Source organism: Schistocerca piceifrons, chromosome 5, assembly GCF_021461385.2.
Source record: "Schistocerca piceifrons isolate TAMUIC-IGC-003096 chromosome 5, iqSchPice1.1, whole genome shotgun sequence".
Classification (NCBI taxonomy): domain Eukaryota; kingdom Metazoa; phylum Arthropoda; class Insecta; order Orthoptera; family Acrididae; genus Schistocerca; species Schistocerca piceifrons.
This window is the reverse complement of record NC_060142.1, coordinates 255602216-255621088: the sequence shown is the minus strand read 5'-3', so window position 1 is coordinate 255621088 and position 18873 is coordinate 255602216. Positions and strand designations below refer to the sequence as shown.

At 42.3% G+C, this 18873-nt stretch overlaps 1 protein-coding gene across 1 annotated transcript in view; it reads right to left on the bottom strand.

Annotated features, from left to right (window-relative positions):
* Positions 1-18285, bottom strand: part of LOC124798923 (ejaculatory bulb-specific protein 3-like) — a 30408-nt gene extending 12123 nt beyond the window's left edge. Inside the window, exons 1-2 of the mRNA XM_047262456.1 lie at positions 18281-18285; positions 1833-2052 (exon numbers count right to left, since the gene is read on the bottom strand). Of these exons, the coding sequence (XP_047118412.1) occupies positions 1833-2052; positions 18281-18285 (225 nt within the window). The remainder of the gene's footprint in view (positions 1-1832; positions 2053-18280) is intronic.
* Between the last annotated feature and the right edge of the window lie 588 nt (positions 18286-18873).

Here is an 18873-nt window from a genome sequence, read left to right as displayed (position 1 = left end):
ATACTTCTTGCATTCACAGCGCCAGATTTGCACCTGGTGGCCAAAATTAGAACTAATTCTTTTTCCAGTGTAAGTGGGTTCCAATTTAAAGCAATAGGATATGTACGAGGGCAGTTCAATAAGTAATGGAACACATTTTTTTTCTCGGCCAATTTTGGTTGAAAAAACCGGAAATTTCTTGTGGAATATTTTCGAACATTCCCGCTTCGTCTCGTATAGTTTCATTGACTTCCGACAGGTGGCAGCGCTGTACGGAGCTGTTAAAATGGCGTCTGTAACGGATGTACGTTGCAAACAACGGGCAGTGATCCAGTTTCTTTTGGAGGGAAACCAGGGCATCTCAGATATTCATAGGCGCATGAAGAATGTCTACGGTGATCTGGCAGTGGACAAAAGGACGGTGAGTCGTTGGGCAAAGCGTGTGTCATCATCGCCGCAAGGTCAAGCAAGACTGTCTGATCTCCCGCGTGCGGGCCGGCCGAGCACAGCTGTGACTCCTGCAATGGCGGAGCGTGCGAACACACTCGTTCGAGATGATCGACGGATCACCATCAAACAACTCAGTGCTCAACTTGACATCTCTGTTGGTAGTGCTGTCACAATTGTTCACCAGTTCTGATATATAAGGTTTGTTCCCGCAGGGTCCCTCGTTGTCTAACCGAACACCATAAAGAGCAAAGGAGAACCATCTGTGCGGAATTGCTTGCTCGTCATGTGGCTGAGGGTGACAATTTCTTGTCAAAGATTGTTACAGGCGATGAAACATGGGTTCATCACTTCGAACCTGAAACAAAACGGCAATCAATGGAGTGGCGCCACACTCACTCCCCTACCAAGAAAAAGTTTAAAGCCATACCCTCAGCCGGTAAAGTCATGGTTACAGTCTTCTGGGACGCTGAAGGGGTTATTCTGTTCGATGTCCTTCCCCATGGTCAAACGATCAACTCTGAAGTGTCGTAGGCACAAAAATCTGAACGAACTTCTCCTTCTTCATGACAACGCAAGACCTCACACAAGTCTTCGCACCCGAGAGGAGCTCACAAAACTTCGTTCTTCCTCATGCACCCTACAGCCCCGATCTCGCACCGTCGGATTTCCATATGTTTGGCCCAATGAAGGACGCAATCCGTGGGAGGCACTACGCGGATGATGAAGAAGTTATTGATGCAGTACGACGTTTGCTCCGACATCGACCAGTGGAATGGTACCGTGCAGGCATACAGGCCCTCATTTCAAGGTGGCGTAAGGCCGTAGCATTGACGTTGAAAAATAGTGTTGTGTAGCTAAAAGATTGGGGAATAACCTGGTGTATTTCAATGCTGAATAAAACAACCCTTGTTTCAGAAAAAAAAAGTGTTACATTACTTATTGAACTGCCCTCGTACAATTGTCGGTGCCGTATGATTATCACATACGACACTGGGCCTCTGTGAGTAGCTGAACTTTAATAATAACAATCTGGTAGGTTATTAAGAAGACAGCTGAAGTTAGGAATGCTTACAAACTTGAAGTCATATATTCCCTATTGAAACTACAGCAGTCTAAGAAAGTGTAAAATGAGATATCTCAAATATTTGGGTACCCACGCACAGAACATCATTGTAGGAGAATGGCAGCATGGGGCCATAGCCACCAGGCTACTTATAAACTTACTAGAAAACAACGGTCCTATAGCAGTTCCTTAGTGGTGCGCCTGAAGTACGTTTGCTACCTGAAAGCATTGTGGGCAACTGTGTATCAAGAATTGTGGGTGCTTATGGAAGACTGTGTCTAATTGAAGACTTTGCACTAGAAACGCGGAGTGGCCCTTGGCGACGAGAGGTGATGCTTACCTCGGCGGCCGCGACGAGCGCCAATGAGGCACAGAGGAGCAGAGCTACGTGACGGTTCATGCTGGTGGTGTCGGCGCTGTGAGCTACCTGTTGTCGACTGTGCCGCAGTGACGGCAGGCGCGGCTTATATGCTGGCCTGGCGTGGCCTGGAGTGGCGGCGTATCGCTCTGTGGTTGCCGTAGGAGGGAGCGGGGGTCGATCACCCGACACCTCAGCCCCACTGGTTCACAGCGGGCCACGTCCGGTTACCACCTCCACCACCACGGCCGGTGTTCCACATTGATTACAAGCCACGACCTAGTCTCCTCAAACACTCTCCACCGCCTCACACAAATGCAGAAGACACATCAAGGTTCAGGTATCATCGTTGACTAAAGCTTTCTTATTAAATTTTGTGAGTTGCAAAGTAACTTTCGTTTTTTCTAGGCGAATTCTCAGTCTGTGTTGTTCCAGTTATTAGTGTTCCACACCTCAGTCGGTAGAAGAGAAATCCTTATAGCATCACTTTGTTGCATCTGTCCCTCTGGGTGCCTGTCTGTCACACTTTTCTCAAGGAAAGAATGGTTAAAAATATCAAGGTTAAATTTATATCATATTTTAATCTGTAAGGTCTCTGACGGTGAAAGAATTTAAGCTTCTAGGTTAACAAGGTCAAAAAGATAAGGCCACTTATGTCACATATTTCGATACTCGTTAACTAACTCATCAAAACCTATGCAGTATTTCATGTTGACCTAGAAATATGAAATTTGACAAGAATCAAAATTTCACATTACAACTAAAGAAAAAAATCCGAAAATTATTAAATCGGAAGTATAACACACTAAAAAAATTCTTTTGGGTTGTTTATTAAATAACTGTCTGTCTATTCATCCATCTTTTAAGACCTCTTTTCATTAGCAACAGGTAGACGTATAAATTTGAAATTTGTGACGTATTCTAAGGTCTGCAGTCCTTGGCGGTGTAATTAACGTAAGCTTCAAACTCAATGGAATCAAAAGGTATTGCTATTTATGTCACAAATTTTCGTGCTCCCAAACTGGCTCATCAAAACTATAGAGTATCTGCAAGGAAGCAAGGTCTCACTCTACATGCAAAGGAAAAAAGTCCATAATTGGTCATTTTTAATTAAATCATATCACTTCTTTCTCATTTGTTATCCGAATGCCTGCCTGTCCTGTTAAGATCCCCTTTTCTCAGGAATGGGTAAGTGTATATCTTGCCTGCATCGATATCGGTAAAAAGCCAGAAATGTCTAGATTCTCAATTCCTGGTATCAATGAAATGTCTGTATAAATAATAAAGTTTGTACCAAACCCTCGGTACGTGAGTCCTACTCGCACTTCTCCGGATGTTTATTTGTTTATTTTTCTTTCGCAATGCACGAAATGACTCTGTTGACTCATAGCCAGCACCGATTCAGAAAATGTCGCTCTTGTGAAAGACAACTGGCTGTTTATTCTCAACAAATAATGAGTGCTAACGACAAGTGATCTCAAGATGATTATTTCCAGATTTCCAAAGGGCGACTGACAATTTTCATCACAGATGTCTTCTATTCAGTCTGACAACCTCGTAGTTGTCCGACTGGATTCGTGACTTCCTGTTAAAACTATCACAGTGAGTAGTATCATGGGACGTCATCTACTCAAACAGAAATGGTATCTGAGGTTCTCAAATGTAACGTTATAGGCCTTCTGCTGTTCGTAATTATTTAAAGAATTTAACAGACTTTCTCAGTCGCCCTATCAGTTTGTCTGGTCTATGTGAACGAACTGCAGAATAATTTCGACAAGATATCTGCACAGTTGGCCCCAAAGAAGAAATAGTGTGAAGGCCTTCTCACGACTACTAATAAATTTCATAAAATGTCGGTTATATGTTAAATAACACAGATTTAATGGTTGTAGATTTAAGAATGGGAAAAGAAATTTCGGAATTGCTAGATGACGATCATTTCAGCTTTAATAAAGGTGAAAGCACTAGAGAGGCAGTTCTGACGTTGCAATTGATAGTGGAAACAAGACTTAAAAAACATCATCCACGTTCATAGAATTTGTCGACCGGGAATAAGCGTTCCTGAATGTCGAAATGTGCAAAATGTTCGAAATTCTGAGGCGAACAGGGGTAAGATGTAGGGCAAAACGAGTAATATACAATATGTACAAGCGCCAACATGGAAAAATGAGAGTGGAAGACCATGAGCGATGTGCTCGGAGTAAAAAGGGTGTAAGAGAGGGAGGTAGTCTTTCGTCCCTACTATTCAATCTAAACATTGAAGAAACAATGACGGAAATAAAAGAAAGGTTCAAGAGTGAGACTGAAATCCAGGTTGAAAGGATATCAATGATACGATGCGCTGATGATTTGCTGCTCTCAGTGAAAGTGAAAGAGAATTACAGGATGTGTTGAGTGGAATTAACAGTCCAATGAGTACAAAGTATGGACTGAGATTACATCGAAGAAAGACAAAAAGATGAGCGGTAGGAAAAATGACAAACTTGATATCAAAATCAGGAATCTCGAAATAGCCGAAATTAAGGAATTTTGCCACCTAGGAAATAAAATAACCGAGGACGGACGGAGCAAGGAGCACACAAAAAGCAAACTAGCACTGGAGAAAAGGGCATTCCTAGCCAAGAGAAGTCTGCTTCATTTTAAGGAAGAAATTTTCGAGAATGTACATTTGGAGAACAGCACTGTATGGTAGTGAAACATGAATTGAGGGAAAATCGGAACGGAAGTGAACCGAAGTATCTGACATATAGTGCAACAGAAGAATTAGGCGGAGTGAAAAGGTAAGGAGTGGGGAGGTTATCCGCAGAATCGGCGTTTATAGGAGTATGTGGACAAAACCGGTAAGAAGAAGGGCCAGCATGATAGGACATCTGTTGAGACATGAGGGAACTGTTTCCACGATGGAAGAGAGAACTATAGTGGATAAAAACTGTTGATGAAGAATGAGATTGGAACACATCCAGCAAATAACTGAGACGTACGATGCTAGTCTGAGACGAAAAGACTAATACAGGAGAGGATTTCGTGGTGTCGCATGAAACATCATACGAATCTGAAAAAAATAAAAAGAGAGAGATTGAACTAAATACATTGATTTTACCACTACGCACGAACTGAAAGGACTTAGGAAATGTCATAGAAGAGATGAAACAAAGACTAATTCCTTTAGAATATGCAACCGAATTACTAAGAAGACTGCACATACTACGCTTTTTCGTCCTTTTTTGTAGTATTGCTGCATATATATGATCCTTACCGGCTATGAACGGATAACGTGAGAAAAGTTCAAAGAAGGGCAGCTCGTTTTGTATTATCACGAAATAGGGGAGAGTTGTCACGGATATGAAACGCGAATTGTCTCAATCATTAAAAGCCGGCCAGGGTGGCCGAGCGGTTCTAGGCACTACAGTCTGGAACCGCGCGACCGTAACGGTCGCAGGTTCGAATCCTGCCTCGGGCTGGATGTGTGTGATGTCCTTAGGTTAGTTAGGTTTAAGTAGTTCTAAGTTCTAGGGGACTAATGACCTCAGAAGTTAAGTCCCATAGTGCTCAGAGCCATTTGAACCAATCATTAAAAGATAGGCGTTCTTCGAAGTGGACACCGCTTAGAAAGATATCTGCGCTCCCTTAACATTAGGCGTGTTTTTATTTCTGTAGTTTCACTGGACAGATCAGGACGGCGTTCCATTTCTGATGCTTTCTCACACGCAGGAAAAATGTTGGTGGCATCTTTACCCTCTGCCATAGATGTGCAGAGTATAACACAGACACAACGTGAAGGTTGCCATTTCTGACCCAGGAAAACTAAGGATAAAATTGCATGTTTGCACAGAAGTAAATGACTGATTTGTATCCCACGTTAAACGACGAACCCAACTTAGATAAACGACAGATTCCCAGTACTAAAATTTGCCCTGTGTTGTTTCCAATCAATGTTGCGCAAAAGTCTTTCTAACTTTTGGTGAAGGAAACGGGGTAAAATATTTTAGTTGAAATCGACAACTTCGGAAATATTCTCAAAGAATTAAAACTTCAAATAAGCGTGAAGTTTCCTGGCCTGTAATGTTTAGACACTGTTTAGCATTATTTTATTCTTCTGTTCTGTCGGCTAATACCATTATTATGACCTTCAAATGACACTGTTGCTGTGAAAATAATGGATCCTGTATATTGATCGGTTTTGCAAAATTACAAAATATATAAATTCTGGAGCAAGAAGTCATTCCTAGCACCGTTTCTGTCACAAAATTTAGTGCAGTCTTCGTAGTATTGCTTCTGGTTGACGAAGAAATCGCAGTCGCTCTCAAACTAAGCACAATAAAATTCATAAGATTTCGTGCCTGAATTTTTAGTACTGATGGAAACGTTTCTTTCCAAATTGGATAGATAAATACTTTTTTCCGATATCTGCTATGTAGTCTGTTATGATTATGTTGGGCTCGTTCACATTTGTTATTTAAAAATAATTGCAGGTATTGTAAGGTCTGAGGATGAGACAGAGATAAAGCTGAGATGTGTGTCAGTGCCGTCGGGTTCAAACGAGACTGACTAATTGAGATTTTAGCCTTGCAGTCACCGTGATGAGGTAGAGAAGATGGTGGTGTAAGAACGAAACGGAGGCCTGGTGCTGTTAACCGGGGTTTCGACGTCTTTGTGAGATAGTGTTGCAATGTCCGCTGGCAGACGTGGAGGCAGATTAAGCACTTCTACCGAAGTAGGGAACAGTTACGAGGGTATGCTGAAACGTAATGCCACCAAGTTTTTCATTCTGTTCTAAATATCGGTTGACTTGTTACCTGTCATGCTTATTAGACGGTCGACTTTGTCGCATCACTAACGCATGTTGTAACCCTCTGCCGTCAGAGGGTACAGAATTGAAGCGTCTAACACGGCATTGGTAACGTAACTATGTCAGTGAGTGTGAAACAGCACAGAAACCTGACGGCACGATTTTGAAGACTTCGTCCACACATAAGCTCCCTCTCCTTGAACATGAGAATAAAAGATCACACATGAGCGCAGCTACATCCGCAAAAGTCTGACGCCTTGGGTTCACTGTCACTCATTTTCCTCCATACAATCCTGATTTCAACCCATCCGATTTTAATGCTTTCAGAACTTAAACAACACCTTCAAGAGTTTAACTTTCATAGTGATGAAGCGGTGCAAGCAGAGGTGAGGTTGGACTCCATCAAAAAAGCCAAACATTCTGCAGTGACGATATGAAAAAACTGGTGTCTCGTAGAGAGAAATGTGTTCATCGCCAGGCTGACTGTTGAGAAATAAATATTTAGGCATGAGGACTGAAGATGTAGAGTATTAATAAAGTCATTTAATTAAAAAAACTGTTTAGAGTCTTTACATGAAAAATTCAGAGGCATTACTTTTTAGAATGCTAGATTTTATTTGGAAACGATGGTATACTAAATATAACTTGAATCTACCTGATACGATCATAAACAAACGTATTCTCTAATCAGTGAGTACTTCGAGATGCGGTTCCCAGAAAGTCGCAGCGATCATTGGGATGAATTTTGTGACGTACACAAGTTATTTTTACGTTCATAGCTGCCGCATTGTGATACCGAATTGTTTTTAATGGAACTGTCAAGCTTTTTATGTAATTCTGGAGAGACAAGTGGACTTAAATATGAAAACACGTTTGGATATTGATAATATGGTGACAGGATAAACCACTGTCACAAACCATTGTTAGGACAACAGATTCCACAAACGTCTACGCCACACTACGAAACGTGACCAAACTCGATTATTATGTTTATTATTGTGACAGCCAAGAGCTAGAAATTTTGATACTGAGCTTTGACAGATGTTCGCTGATGATGCATGTATATTTATGTTTGTGTGTGTGTGTGTGTGTGTATGTGTGTATGTGTGTGTGTGTGTGTGTGTGCATGTCTGTGTCTGTGGTGCGAGATGAATGAAATTTTATTCTTGTACAACACGGGTCGCACACTTGGTGATTATTATCATTTACCAATCCACAGACTTGTGGCAGAATAGCTTCAGTCATTATAGCAGATATTTGCAAACACTTTGTTCGCTGGAATACAAAATCGTACGAGAGACAACCACAGAAGTGTCGTGTGTCATCTTCGAAGTCTTTTTCGTGCAGTAGTACTATTGCCTAATGACGGACAGAGCAAGGAGAACATCAAAAGCAGACGAGCACTCCCAAAAAGGGCAATGATGGCCAAGAGAAGTCTACTAGTATCAAACATAGGCCTAAACTGGAGAAAAAAATTTCTTGGAATATACGTTTGGAGCACAGCATTGTATGGTAGTGAAAGATGGGCTGTGGGAAAACCGGAACAAAAGAGAATGGAAGCATTTTATTTGTGTTGCTACAAGAAAATGTTGAAAATTAGGTGGACTGGTGAGGTAAGGAATGAGGTGCTGCGCAGAATCGGAGAGGAAATCACTGACAAGGAGAAGGGACAGGATGAGAGGACATCTATTATGTTATTAGGGACTGACTTCCATGGTACTAGAGGGGGCTGTAGAGGGCAAAAACTGTAGAGGAAGACTGCTCTTGGAATACATGCGGCTGATAATTGAGAACGTAGGTTGCAAGCGCTACTCTGAGAAAATTCGTGCTGGGCTGCATCAAACCAGTCAGATGACCGTTGACTCAAAAAAATAAATGAATAAATAAATAAATAAAATAAACGTAGTCAAAGGATTTTCTCGGTAATGTAGTGTGGATCGATGGCCGTCCACTAATGACTCTCCCATACCACCTCTGATGCGCATCTCATGCCTCTGACTGCGATGGAGAGAGTAACCCAGAAACATTTTGTACCATATAGACCAGCGTGATAAATGTCCTGTTTGAGACTCTTTGGTCGTAGCAGCTGCATATGGCATATGCTGTCATAGAATTTGTGCAACATTCCAACAAGGCTGCTGCTCGTCATCTATATGTTCGACTGACTCATTGAATTGTTGTCCAGTTTTTATGACACAATTCGACACAATGCTAATAATATTTTAAGCAACACGAAAACTGTCTGCACAAGGATTCACGATGTTGATGTGGACGTCCACTTAATAGTCTCGCTAATGCATAGCTTCTCATCATTAAACACTGAGTGAGTGCAGTTATACCATTCCACGGATCTGCACATTATATACGGATTTGTGACTAATGCTGCTGCCTGGTATTGCCCAGTTGTTTCCACTCACACTAAAAATCAAATGGCTCTGAGCACAATGGGACTTAACATCTGAGGTCATCAGTCGACTAGATCTTAGAACTACTTAAACCTAACTAACCTAAGGGCACCACACACATCGATGCCCGAGGCAGGATTCGAATCTGCCACTGTAGCGGTCTCGCGGCTCCAGACTGAAGCGCCTAAAACCGCTCGGCCACACTGGCCCGACCACACACACTGATCGGATATATACCGCCTCTACCTAGCTGAAAGGGGCTCCATGGCATAATAGCTAATGGTAGCTGATTCATAGCTCCAGTGGCAGCTTTCGTTACGCTACAAACGGAAGCCCGATCAGTATTAAGGTGTGAGAGGATGCCTGGTACGAGGCTGCTTGTTCATAGGCCAAAATGTGTGCAAACGGTTATCGATACTCCTAGCTGACAGCGGCCCCAAGTAACAATGATCTACCTACGCAGCAGCTTCTGACTGTACATTTCAGCTTCCCAGGAATGAAACGAAGTGTCACTAGTGACCGGAACCGGAATGATGGACATTTGAACATCAGTTGAGGAATCGGCACAACCTGTAATACACAGCTGTAAAACACTTACACAGCTTGTTGGATTTTCCAGCCTTCTGCAATGAGCTATCTGAGATTTAGATACTGGACTCGTGACAGCTATAATGGCGGCCCATAATTTTTTATAAAGCAGAAAAATACTGGAAACAACAGTTCCCTCTCTTAGCGGATCAAAGACAGTCGTTATAGAACACATTTCAGTACAAAAGAACTCCTAAATAACATAGGAGTCAGTCACAATTTTCTCGCGGTTTTTTTTTATCACCAAAGAAGTTATGTAACTGAGAGCGTCATTATGCTACTTCCGGTGGATTGTATACGGTCACGTTCACAAGCGAAAAATACGGGTAACGTTCAATAGCTTATTAGAATTCAGTAAATGCGTCCAGCTTCGTGCGCGTTTGTCCCTTTTATCGGCCCTCAGTGCAACATCTGTGATCAGAGGTGCTGACTGTCCACTTGTCTCTGAAGATTGTGGTGGAGTAAGGGAAAGCGAGAAAAACCTGGCATACAGGAAAATGCTTGAGTAATCATATACTCGTCTAGCGGTAAGAAATTATCAAGATAAAAGGAAAGAAGACGAGAAACTTCACCGGTGGAAGAAAAGGGAACGTGAAAGAAAGAAGATGGTAGAACTGGAGACAACAGGAAAGACAAATGATGTTAGAAAATTTTATCAGTAAATTAATTGGGAAAGAAGAGCATTTAAGACGGCACCAACCTGAGTAAATGTAAAATAGGACACTACTAACCGATGATCAAGAGGTATTGGAGCGTTGAGTAGAGTATTTCAGTGAACTATTGGATGCTTCAGAGTCCCTATCGAAGATATCCCAGTCCTTCCAGAAGATGATGACATAGTACCTCACCCCTTCCCAAGGGGAAATGAACAAAGAAATTGTTACATCCAAGAACAATAAAGCATGAGGGACTGCCAATAGAACATCTGAACTATTGAAAGCTGGAAGAGTTGAGCTAAATCGTAGGATCTGCAAGACTGTGTGCCTCATCTGGGAAAAGGAAGAGTTTCCAGAAGAATGGAATGTAGGGACAGTGCGTCTGGTGCGTAAGAAAGGAGCTCTATTTGAATGCAGCCACTACAGAGGGATAACAGCCTTTAAATATTGTACGAGTAAAGTACTATAAAATACCCTGTATAGTGGATTTTCACCTGTAGCAGAAGACATTATTGAAAACTATCAATGCGGGTTCAGAGCAGAAAACTCAACTGCAAATTAGATATTGGTTCTCCGACAAATAGTAGAAAAGACACATGAATTCAATGTTGGTGTCCACCATCTTTTCATTGACTTTAAATATGCGTATGACACAATAAACCTGGCCAAACTTTATGAGGCAATGAGAGAATTTCTAGTGCCTGAAAAATTATTATTGGTCACCCTAAAGCATCCCCCGTGTACCTTGCGGGTGCAGCCAAGGCTATCACCTCAGTTTCCCACTCGAACTGGGCTAAGACAAGGAGATGGGCTTTCCTACCAACTTTTCATCTTGGCACTTGAAAAAGAAGTAAGTGAAACGGGAATTCAGACAAGAGGTAAAATCCACTATAAGTCTGTACAGTTGCTGGGATATGCAGATGACTTGTATTTAATGAGCAAAACACTTAGAGATCTACAAAATACATTTTCAGCTTTGAAATTGAGTGCAGAGAAGATAGGCCTAAGAATTAATGAAGAAAATACGAAGTATATGTGTAATTGCACTAACCATCCCTTACAGCCCACGATAACCCTTGATGGAATGACATTTGAGCGAGTGGAATGTTTTACCTATGTGGGGTTAAAGATAAAAGCAAAAGGGACCATCTTTACTGAAATTACCGCTCGTATAAGTACTTCTAACCGTCGCTACTTTGGAATGTTGCGACATTTTAAATCTATCACGAGGGACAAAGTGCCGACTTAGCAAAACGCTGATACACCCAGTACTTACTTATGGCTCAGAAATATGGACAATCACAAAGCAGGGTGAAAAGAAACTGAGATCACGTGAAAGAAGTATACTGAGGAGGATTTTTGGACCTGGGGAAGGCGAAGGAACAACGAATTTTATAAGGCGGATGATGTGGTAAAGTTCATAAAGATGTGTAGACTGAGATGGGCTGGACATGTAATGCGACTCGATGAGACAGATCCCGCAAGGAAATCCTGCTGCAGTGAACGTGGAGGAAGGAGAGCAAGAGTAAGTCATAGGTTGAGACGGAACGACGAGGTTGGGGAGGACGCTGCCCGAGTCGGTTGCCGTAACTGAGGTCGAAGTCCAGAGAAGAATGGCAGAAAATTATTGAGGAGGCCAAGTCCCACCCCGGGATGTAGTGCCAATTGAAGAAGAAGAAGAACAAAGTTACCGTGTCATAACGTTTAAAATTTGTAAATGCCTTTTCGAAGGATTAGAATTCGATTCCCGGCGGGGTCAGGGATTTTCTCTGCCTCGCGATGGCTGGGTGTTGTGTGATGTCCTTAGGTTAGTTAGGTTTAAGTAGTTCTAAGTTCTAGGGGACTGATGACCATAGATGTTAAGTCCCATAGTGCTCAGAGCCATTTGAACCATTTTTTTGAAGGATTAGAAGCAAAGTGACGTGGTATGAGGTAATTGAATAGCAAAATTGCTTCTCTGGATCGCCGTGTTATTGGTCTATAAAAAGCAACAGCATTCAAACCTTTTTCAGCTAGGAGTCGATTTTCATCAAATAAACCATCTCTTTGAGGCTCGCAAATTAGTAAAGTGGAAAAGTACAGAATTTGAAATACACTCAATGAACAGAAAGAGGAATGAAACACTGGACAGTAAAAGGGAAAGAATAGGGTTTAGATGTGAGTGGAGTGATTGTGAATGTTCACTGTGGATCACTTAAAACTGAAAGATCCAAATAGTTCAAAACAAAATGGCTCTGAGCACTATGGGACTCAACTTCTGAGGTCATCAGTCCCCTAGAACTTAGAACTACTTAAACCTAACTAACCTAGAGGCATCACACACATCCATGCCCGAGGCAGGATTCGAACCTGTGACCGTAGTGCTCTCGCGGCTCTAGAGTGTAGCGCCTAGAACCGCACGGCAACTCAGGCCGTCTAATAGTTCCGAGTGGACAGCCGATAACAGAATACTCTAATTCGTAGTTAAATACAGGCTATCCTCGCAGAGCCCCAAAGGCTATCTAGAGTCGTATCTTTTGCGTCTTGTTAAGTACCCGGCCCGCAGATCTCCTTCACGTAATCCGAGGTCGTCCTAGTTTCCTCCAGCTTGTGTGACCCCATCAGTCGACGGTTGCCCTGAGACAAGGTGAAGGATTTGAAAGGAGCCTCCACATTCTCTTCTTAATTCGCTCTTCTGTTGGTCTCTATGTGAGTACTTCTCAAACGTTACTAACTATAGAAGACATAGATCCACCTACAGTAGCATTATTTCAGGAATCCTTTAAAAAGGTGGGATACGTAACTCTTTCAGGGATGAGTTATATTTGAAGAACACATATACTTGAAGGTTTCTGTTAAATATTGGGTGTTTGATATTGAATTTGGCTAGCTTCACAAATAGATTGCATATGTCAGAGCGTACTCCTTGAACTGATGATTTGGCGCTAATAATCCGCCATCTTCTCTTGTCATCAATCTGCTGGTATTAGTGAACTTAATTTCTTACTCTATAGCGTTTCCACTTACGTGGATGCCATATTGATTCGCAGTTCGCTGGAAATTTCTATTACTAATAATGACTCGAAATTTTCTTAGTAAAAGGGTCTGTTTAATTTAGGACAAGAGGTAGCAGACATTTGTGTCTTGCTTGTGAATCCACGTCAAGGGTTCTTGTTTCAATATTTTTCATCTGATGTTTCATAAATCAGTTTCCTAAGCACGATCAAAATCCAAGAAGTTACGTTAGACAGTGAAACCATTGCTTGATGATTTGTAGAGTACTGATCTGACTTATACTTGTCGTACCTTTCCCGAATCCCGACTGGTATGAGGTAAGAACGTCGACCTACTTCTGTAACCTTTTCATAAGTATTTTCCTCATGATGCTTAGAATAATAGTTAAATTATACCTCTCTAGTTTCTGTAAGCTAAAAGATCGTTTTTCCTCAAGAACTTTGACGCGATATTCTAGATGAGTCTTTATCAGAACTGTTGCATAGCAGTACTTTATGAGCATGATACCGATGTAGTGACTTCACTTTCTGTACGATATAAAAAAAATTATACCTTAGGTGCCAAACTGCAATTTTGAGCTACAGTACATCGGTGCATCTCAGAGCACACTATTTGTGAGCAGTATTCATTTACAAACGACAGACGATTTTATGCCGTAAGGAGAACGTCCATCACAAGGACAAGGAAGATTATCATATAACATATCAGACTCAGAAACTCTTTGTAAATATACTCTAAGACAAACAAAAACCGACGCACCACGAGGGAATTATTCGGTAGACGTGATGAACATGTTCAGACAAACAATTGGTTACAGTTTCAGATAAATTGGTTGGTGTATTCTGGATAAAGAGCTTCACAAATTCAGCATCTCTGACCCTTATGCAGCCAGTTATTCGACTGGGCACCGATTGATAGAGCCGTCGCCTGCCCCTTAGGGACATTCTGCCAAATTCTGTTCAACGGGTGCGGTAGACCAGGAAAATCAGAGCTAGTTGTACGGGCCTGCCCGTAGAGCTCCAAATGTTCTCATTTCGGAAGATAACCGACAATCTTGCTGGCCTAAGCAGGTGTTGCCAAGCACGAAAACAAGCAGTAGAAAGTGTTGCTGTGTGCGGGTAGACATTACCTTGCTGAAATGTCAGCACAGGATGGCTTGCCATGAAATGCAACGAAACGGTGCGTGGAATATCGTCGACGTACCACTGTGCTGTAATGTTGCTGCAGATGACAACTAAAGAAATCTTGTGTGAAAGAAACGCACCCAGACATCACTCCGGGTTGTCAGACCTTACGGTGGGAGACGGCTAGGTTAGTATCCCACCGCTGACCAGGACGTCTCCCGACACTTCGTCAGCCTAGAATCTCACTGATTCTTCAGTCATCAGTCATGAGTCCCGTTTCGCACTGAGCCCCGATGACGAGAGTAGACGTGTCTGGTGAAGCCCCAGACCTCACTGGAGTGTTCGACAACCAGGAGTGATGGTCTGGGATGCCACGTTATTTCATACCAGGTTCTCTTTGGTAGTCACCCGCGGCACCCTTCCAACACAGAGGTATGTCGATGATTTTCTACTACCCTGTTTTATTGTCATTCGTGGCGAGCTATCATGGACTTACATTTCAACCAGGTTATGCCTGTCCGCACACATCGAGAGCTTCTATTGTTGTCTCCGTGCTTGCCAAACCCTACCTTTCCTCAACCTGCAATCTTTGGAACATTATGGGCGGGTCCCTTCTACCATGTATGGATTTTGACGATCTAACGCCACAGTTTGACAATAGAAGGACGTACAACAACTCTGTCAATTAGTGCCAAGAAGAATAACTGTCTGCATAAAGCGGACTAACGCGATTTTGGCTTGCCCAATTTGTGAAGCTCTTTCGCTTGACCAACTCATTGGTTTCTTCTGAAATTATAAATATTTGCTTTTCTGTAAATCACATGTACCGATTTCCGTTCCATTCGAGTAATTCCTTCGTGGTGCACCGGTTTTTCTTTCTTTTAGGGTGTATTATCGGTAATATTTACTAGGCTTTGCGGTCCGAAGTTGTTGAATAAAAGCCTGCATAAAAGTGTCCTGCACATGCATCAGTCCTTATAGTCTTGGATGAAAGGATATTCTTATAGCCGGCCATGGTGGCCAAGCGGTTGTTAGGCGCTACAGTCTGGAACCGCGCCACCGTTACTGTCGCAGGTTCGAATCCTGCCTGGGGGATCGATGTGTGTGATGTCCTTAGGTTAGTTAGGTTTAAGTAGTTCTAAGTTCTAGGGGACTGATGATCTCAGAAGTTAAGTCCCATAGCGCTCAGTGCCATTTGAACCGTTCAGCACATTTTGATAGTGACTGTGGGAAAACCGGAACATAATAGAATCGCAGCATTTGAACTATTTGATATTCTTATATTCACCTTTCATTCCCCTTGAATTCACAATGGTTTTGCTGTTCCGTCGATGGTTTAGAAGTATCTTTCCTTCCATTTGACTGTCATTAGTATCACTTCACTTGTGAAAATTGCAGCTATCGGAAGATCTCTTTCATGATCCATTTGATTACCATGTATTTCAGACGGAATGCTTGAGTAATAAAGGTTCCCTTAGAATTCATCTCTCAGTTTATCTATTTAAATAACCGGCGGATGTAGATAACTGAAAAGCCTTAAGCTGATCCGTATCTTATACCAAAAAAATTGTTGAACAAGTTAATGAAATTTGCTACTGTGGTGAATATCTAACAGAGCCTTTGCCGAGCCCTTATTCGCTTTCCCTCAGTGGCATTCCGCAGTTACGGTAGAACGCCCGGGTATGCCGTTCCCGTTACCATGGCGGCAGTAATGACGGTTTTATTTACGACATGGTGTGTATTCATCTGGCTTGTATAGCTGGCGATGTTTCCATTTATGTGTGTACTGTTTGTGCTGTTGCCAATTACTTACAAAACACGTCATTTTCTTAGCAGCCCTCGTAACATTCGCTATTTTGAAGACACTTAACCTGAGATAACTAGTCTGAATCCTAATGACAGAAGACATTTTGAGCATCCCAGAATGAAATTTTCACTCTTTAGCGGTGTGTGCGCTGATATGAAACTTCCTGACAGATTAAAACTGTGGGTCGGACCTATACTCGAAGTCGGGACCTTCGCCTTTCGCGTGCAAATGCTCTATCGACTGAGCTCCCCAAGCATGACTCACAACCCGTCGTCACAGCTTTACTTCCGCCAGTACCTCGTCTGCTTCCCCTACCTCCTGCCAGGAGAGCTTCTGTGAAGTTCAGACGAAACGAGACGAACAGGAATGACTCATTAATTCAACGTACGGTGAGTAATCACCACGGACGTCAATACTCCCATGCTGGCCACATTCCTTCCGTACCTCCACCTGCTCGGGTTGACAACTGTTGGGACCGTTGGTGCATATGGACGTGCTGCTGTACGTCTTCGAAACACATCCAACACTTGATCGATGGGACTCAAGTCGAGCGAGAATTGGCAGACCAGTCCATTCGCCGAGTAATATCCTCTCGTTCCAAGAGTTACTCACCTGCGCTGTTAGATGCGATCGCACTTTTTCATCCATAAAAATGAGATCAGGGTGGAGTGTACGCTCATGGGGGAGACGTACAGTGCAGTAAAAACGTTGACTGGTGACTAGTCAGCACACACACGCAACATTACGCCTCCACTTACCATGTCACCTGGGCTGCTAAAACGATCATGTTCGTGGTCGCAATACATTTTCCCACCTTTCGCCTTAAGAGTACGTCTGCGCCGATGACCTCTCATTGAATCCTAGCAGTGGGCCGCAGTACCCGGACATTAAAATCTTCTCTGCTGCTGTGTTTCAGCCCGTGGAGCACCTCTTGCTGTTGCGTTACCCAATGCTCTCACCGCCAAAGTAAATGTGCTCAGTGAAGAGAGCGCACAGACGCCCTTCCTATTCAGGCGTCCGAATTAAATTAAAAGGAGGCATCACGCATGATTCCTGAAATCTTATTGTACTACAAGGGATGGACGGAAAAGTACCCTCACAATATAATATAAAGCCTGCACCCAGAGAGCAAAGACACGGAAAGCTGGAAACTGGTGAGGTGATGGAATGAAGAAACTGAGATACTTGAAGACACAGAGAAAGACACTTGCAACCGTCGAACGCGTCGTAGTTATCTATTTTAGTCCATTGGTTCTGTCTGTAACCAAGCATATCATACCTAAAGTTACGATCGGTTAGCTAACATTCCCGGGACAAATATATTAATTTCAAGGAGAAAAACTAAAAGCAGGGTTTTATTGAAACTGATAATATCACAAAAATACGAAGTCATATTTCAAATTAATTATGAGGTGCGTACAGGTTTCCAATAAAAAATTCGGTCATGATTTAACACTAAATCACATAATAAGTGCCATTTTTGATATTCAACAATAGAATTTTCATTTATCATACATTTAGAGTAATAACTGGACTTCTTCAGTTGCGATTTAAAAGTTGTATCGGATGATGTCTCTAACCCAAATTATGAGGCCGTTATTAATGGTAGTATTCACGCAAGCAATGGCATGCGCTTGCTATAATTTTCCACTCTACGAAGATAGAGTTGCCCACCATTTACTCTGTCTTAACAAACAACAGAAAACAGCAGTTAGGATACAACTATCATTGAAACGACTGAGCTGTAGAAAGCAGAACGGTAGTGGCAGCTCGAGCAACGGGTATCACAGACTGCCTGTGTGGCAGAGATAGGCGTGTGCTGTGCCACGCCCCAAACTCTTTTGCATTCCCTAAAACTGCCGATAGTGCGCGATACTTCGTTACACGTAGAACTGGGCACCGTTTGCTGACTGTCACTGAACGTTTCACAGGGGAGATTTTGCATATAGCTGCGTGATTTATGAGCTGTCCAGACATTTGCAAAGGACAGATTAGAAGTAAAATATTTTCAGGAGGTATTTAATAGGGCAATTACCAATTCCTGTTTGACGCAAAGCTGCTACTCACCTCATCACCGCTTTTTTCTGCCCTACTTGCCGCTATCTTTGTTCCTGGAAAACGAATAGACGACTTTACGGTGAAAGTGAAGTACATATAGGATTTAGCTTTAAAGTGGCAAAATATTCTTGTCCAATTTTGTCGTAAATAATAGGGCTGAATTTCAAAAAGCGCTGAAATGAGACTCCTGCATCATATTAAATTTACACCCGCGTCCATTTATGCAGATATTAAGCAAGTTGATGTAGAACAGTTGGACAGATCATGAAATCTTGAGGCATCACAAGGAATTTATTTGCTTGGTTGGAGTTTACCGCGACATGTTATGATGTAACGTTCCTTTGAGGCTAGTGGAAACAAACACTCTTCATGTAACTTTATTCTTGAGTACACTGCAGTAAAATTATAATCGACTATGTTTCTCTGCCATATAATCTGTAACTGTATGCCTTAAACATAACAGTTGAACCCTACCAAACATCCCTAAATAATTTATCGCTAAGGCGTGGAACTACGTCAGAGAAGTGTGTCCATTGAATGAGGTGTGGTTATAAAATAACGGGATTATTGCTGTTAAACATTTTACTTCAGGAACGTACGTA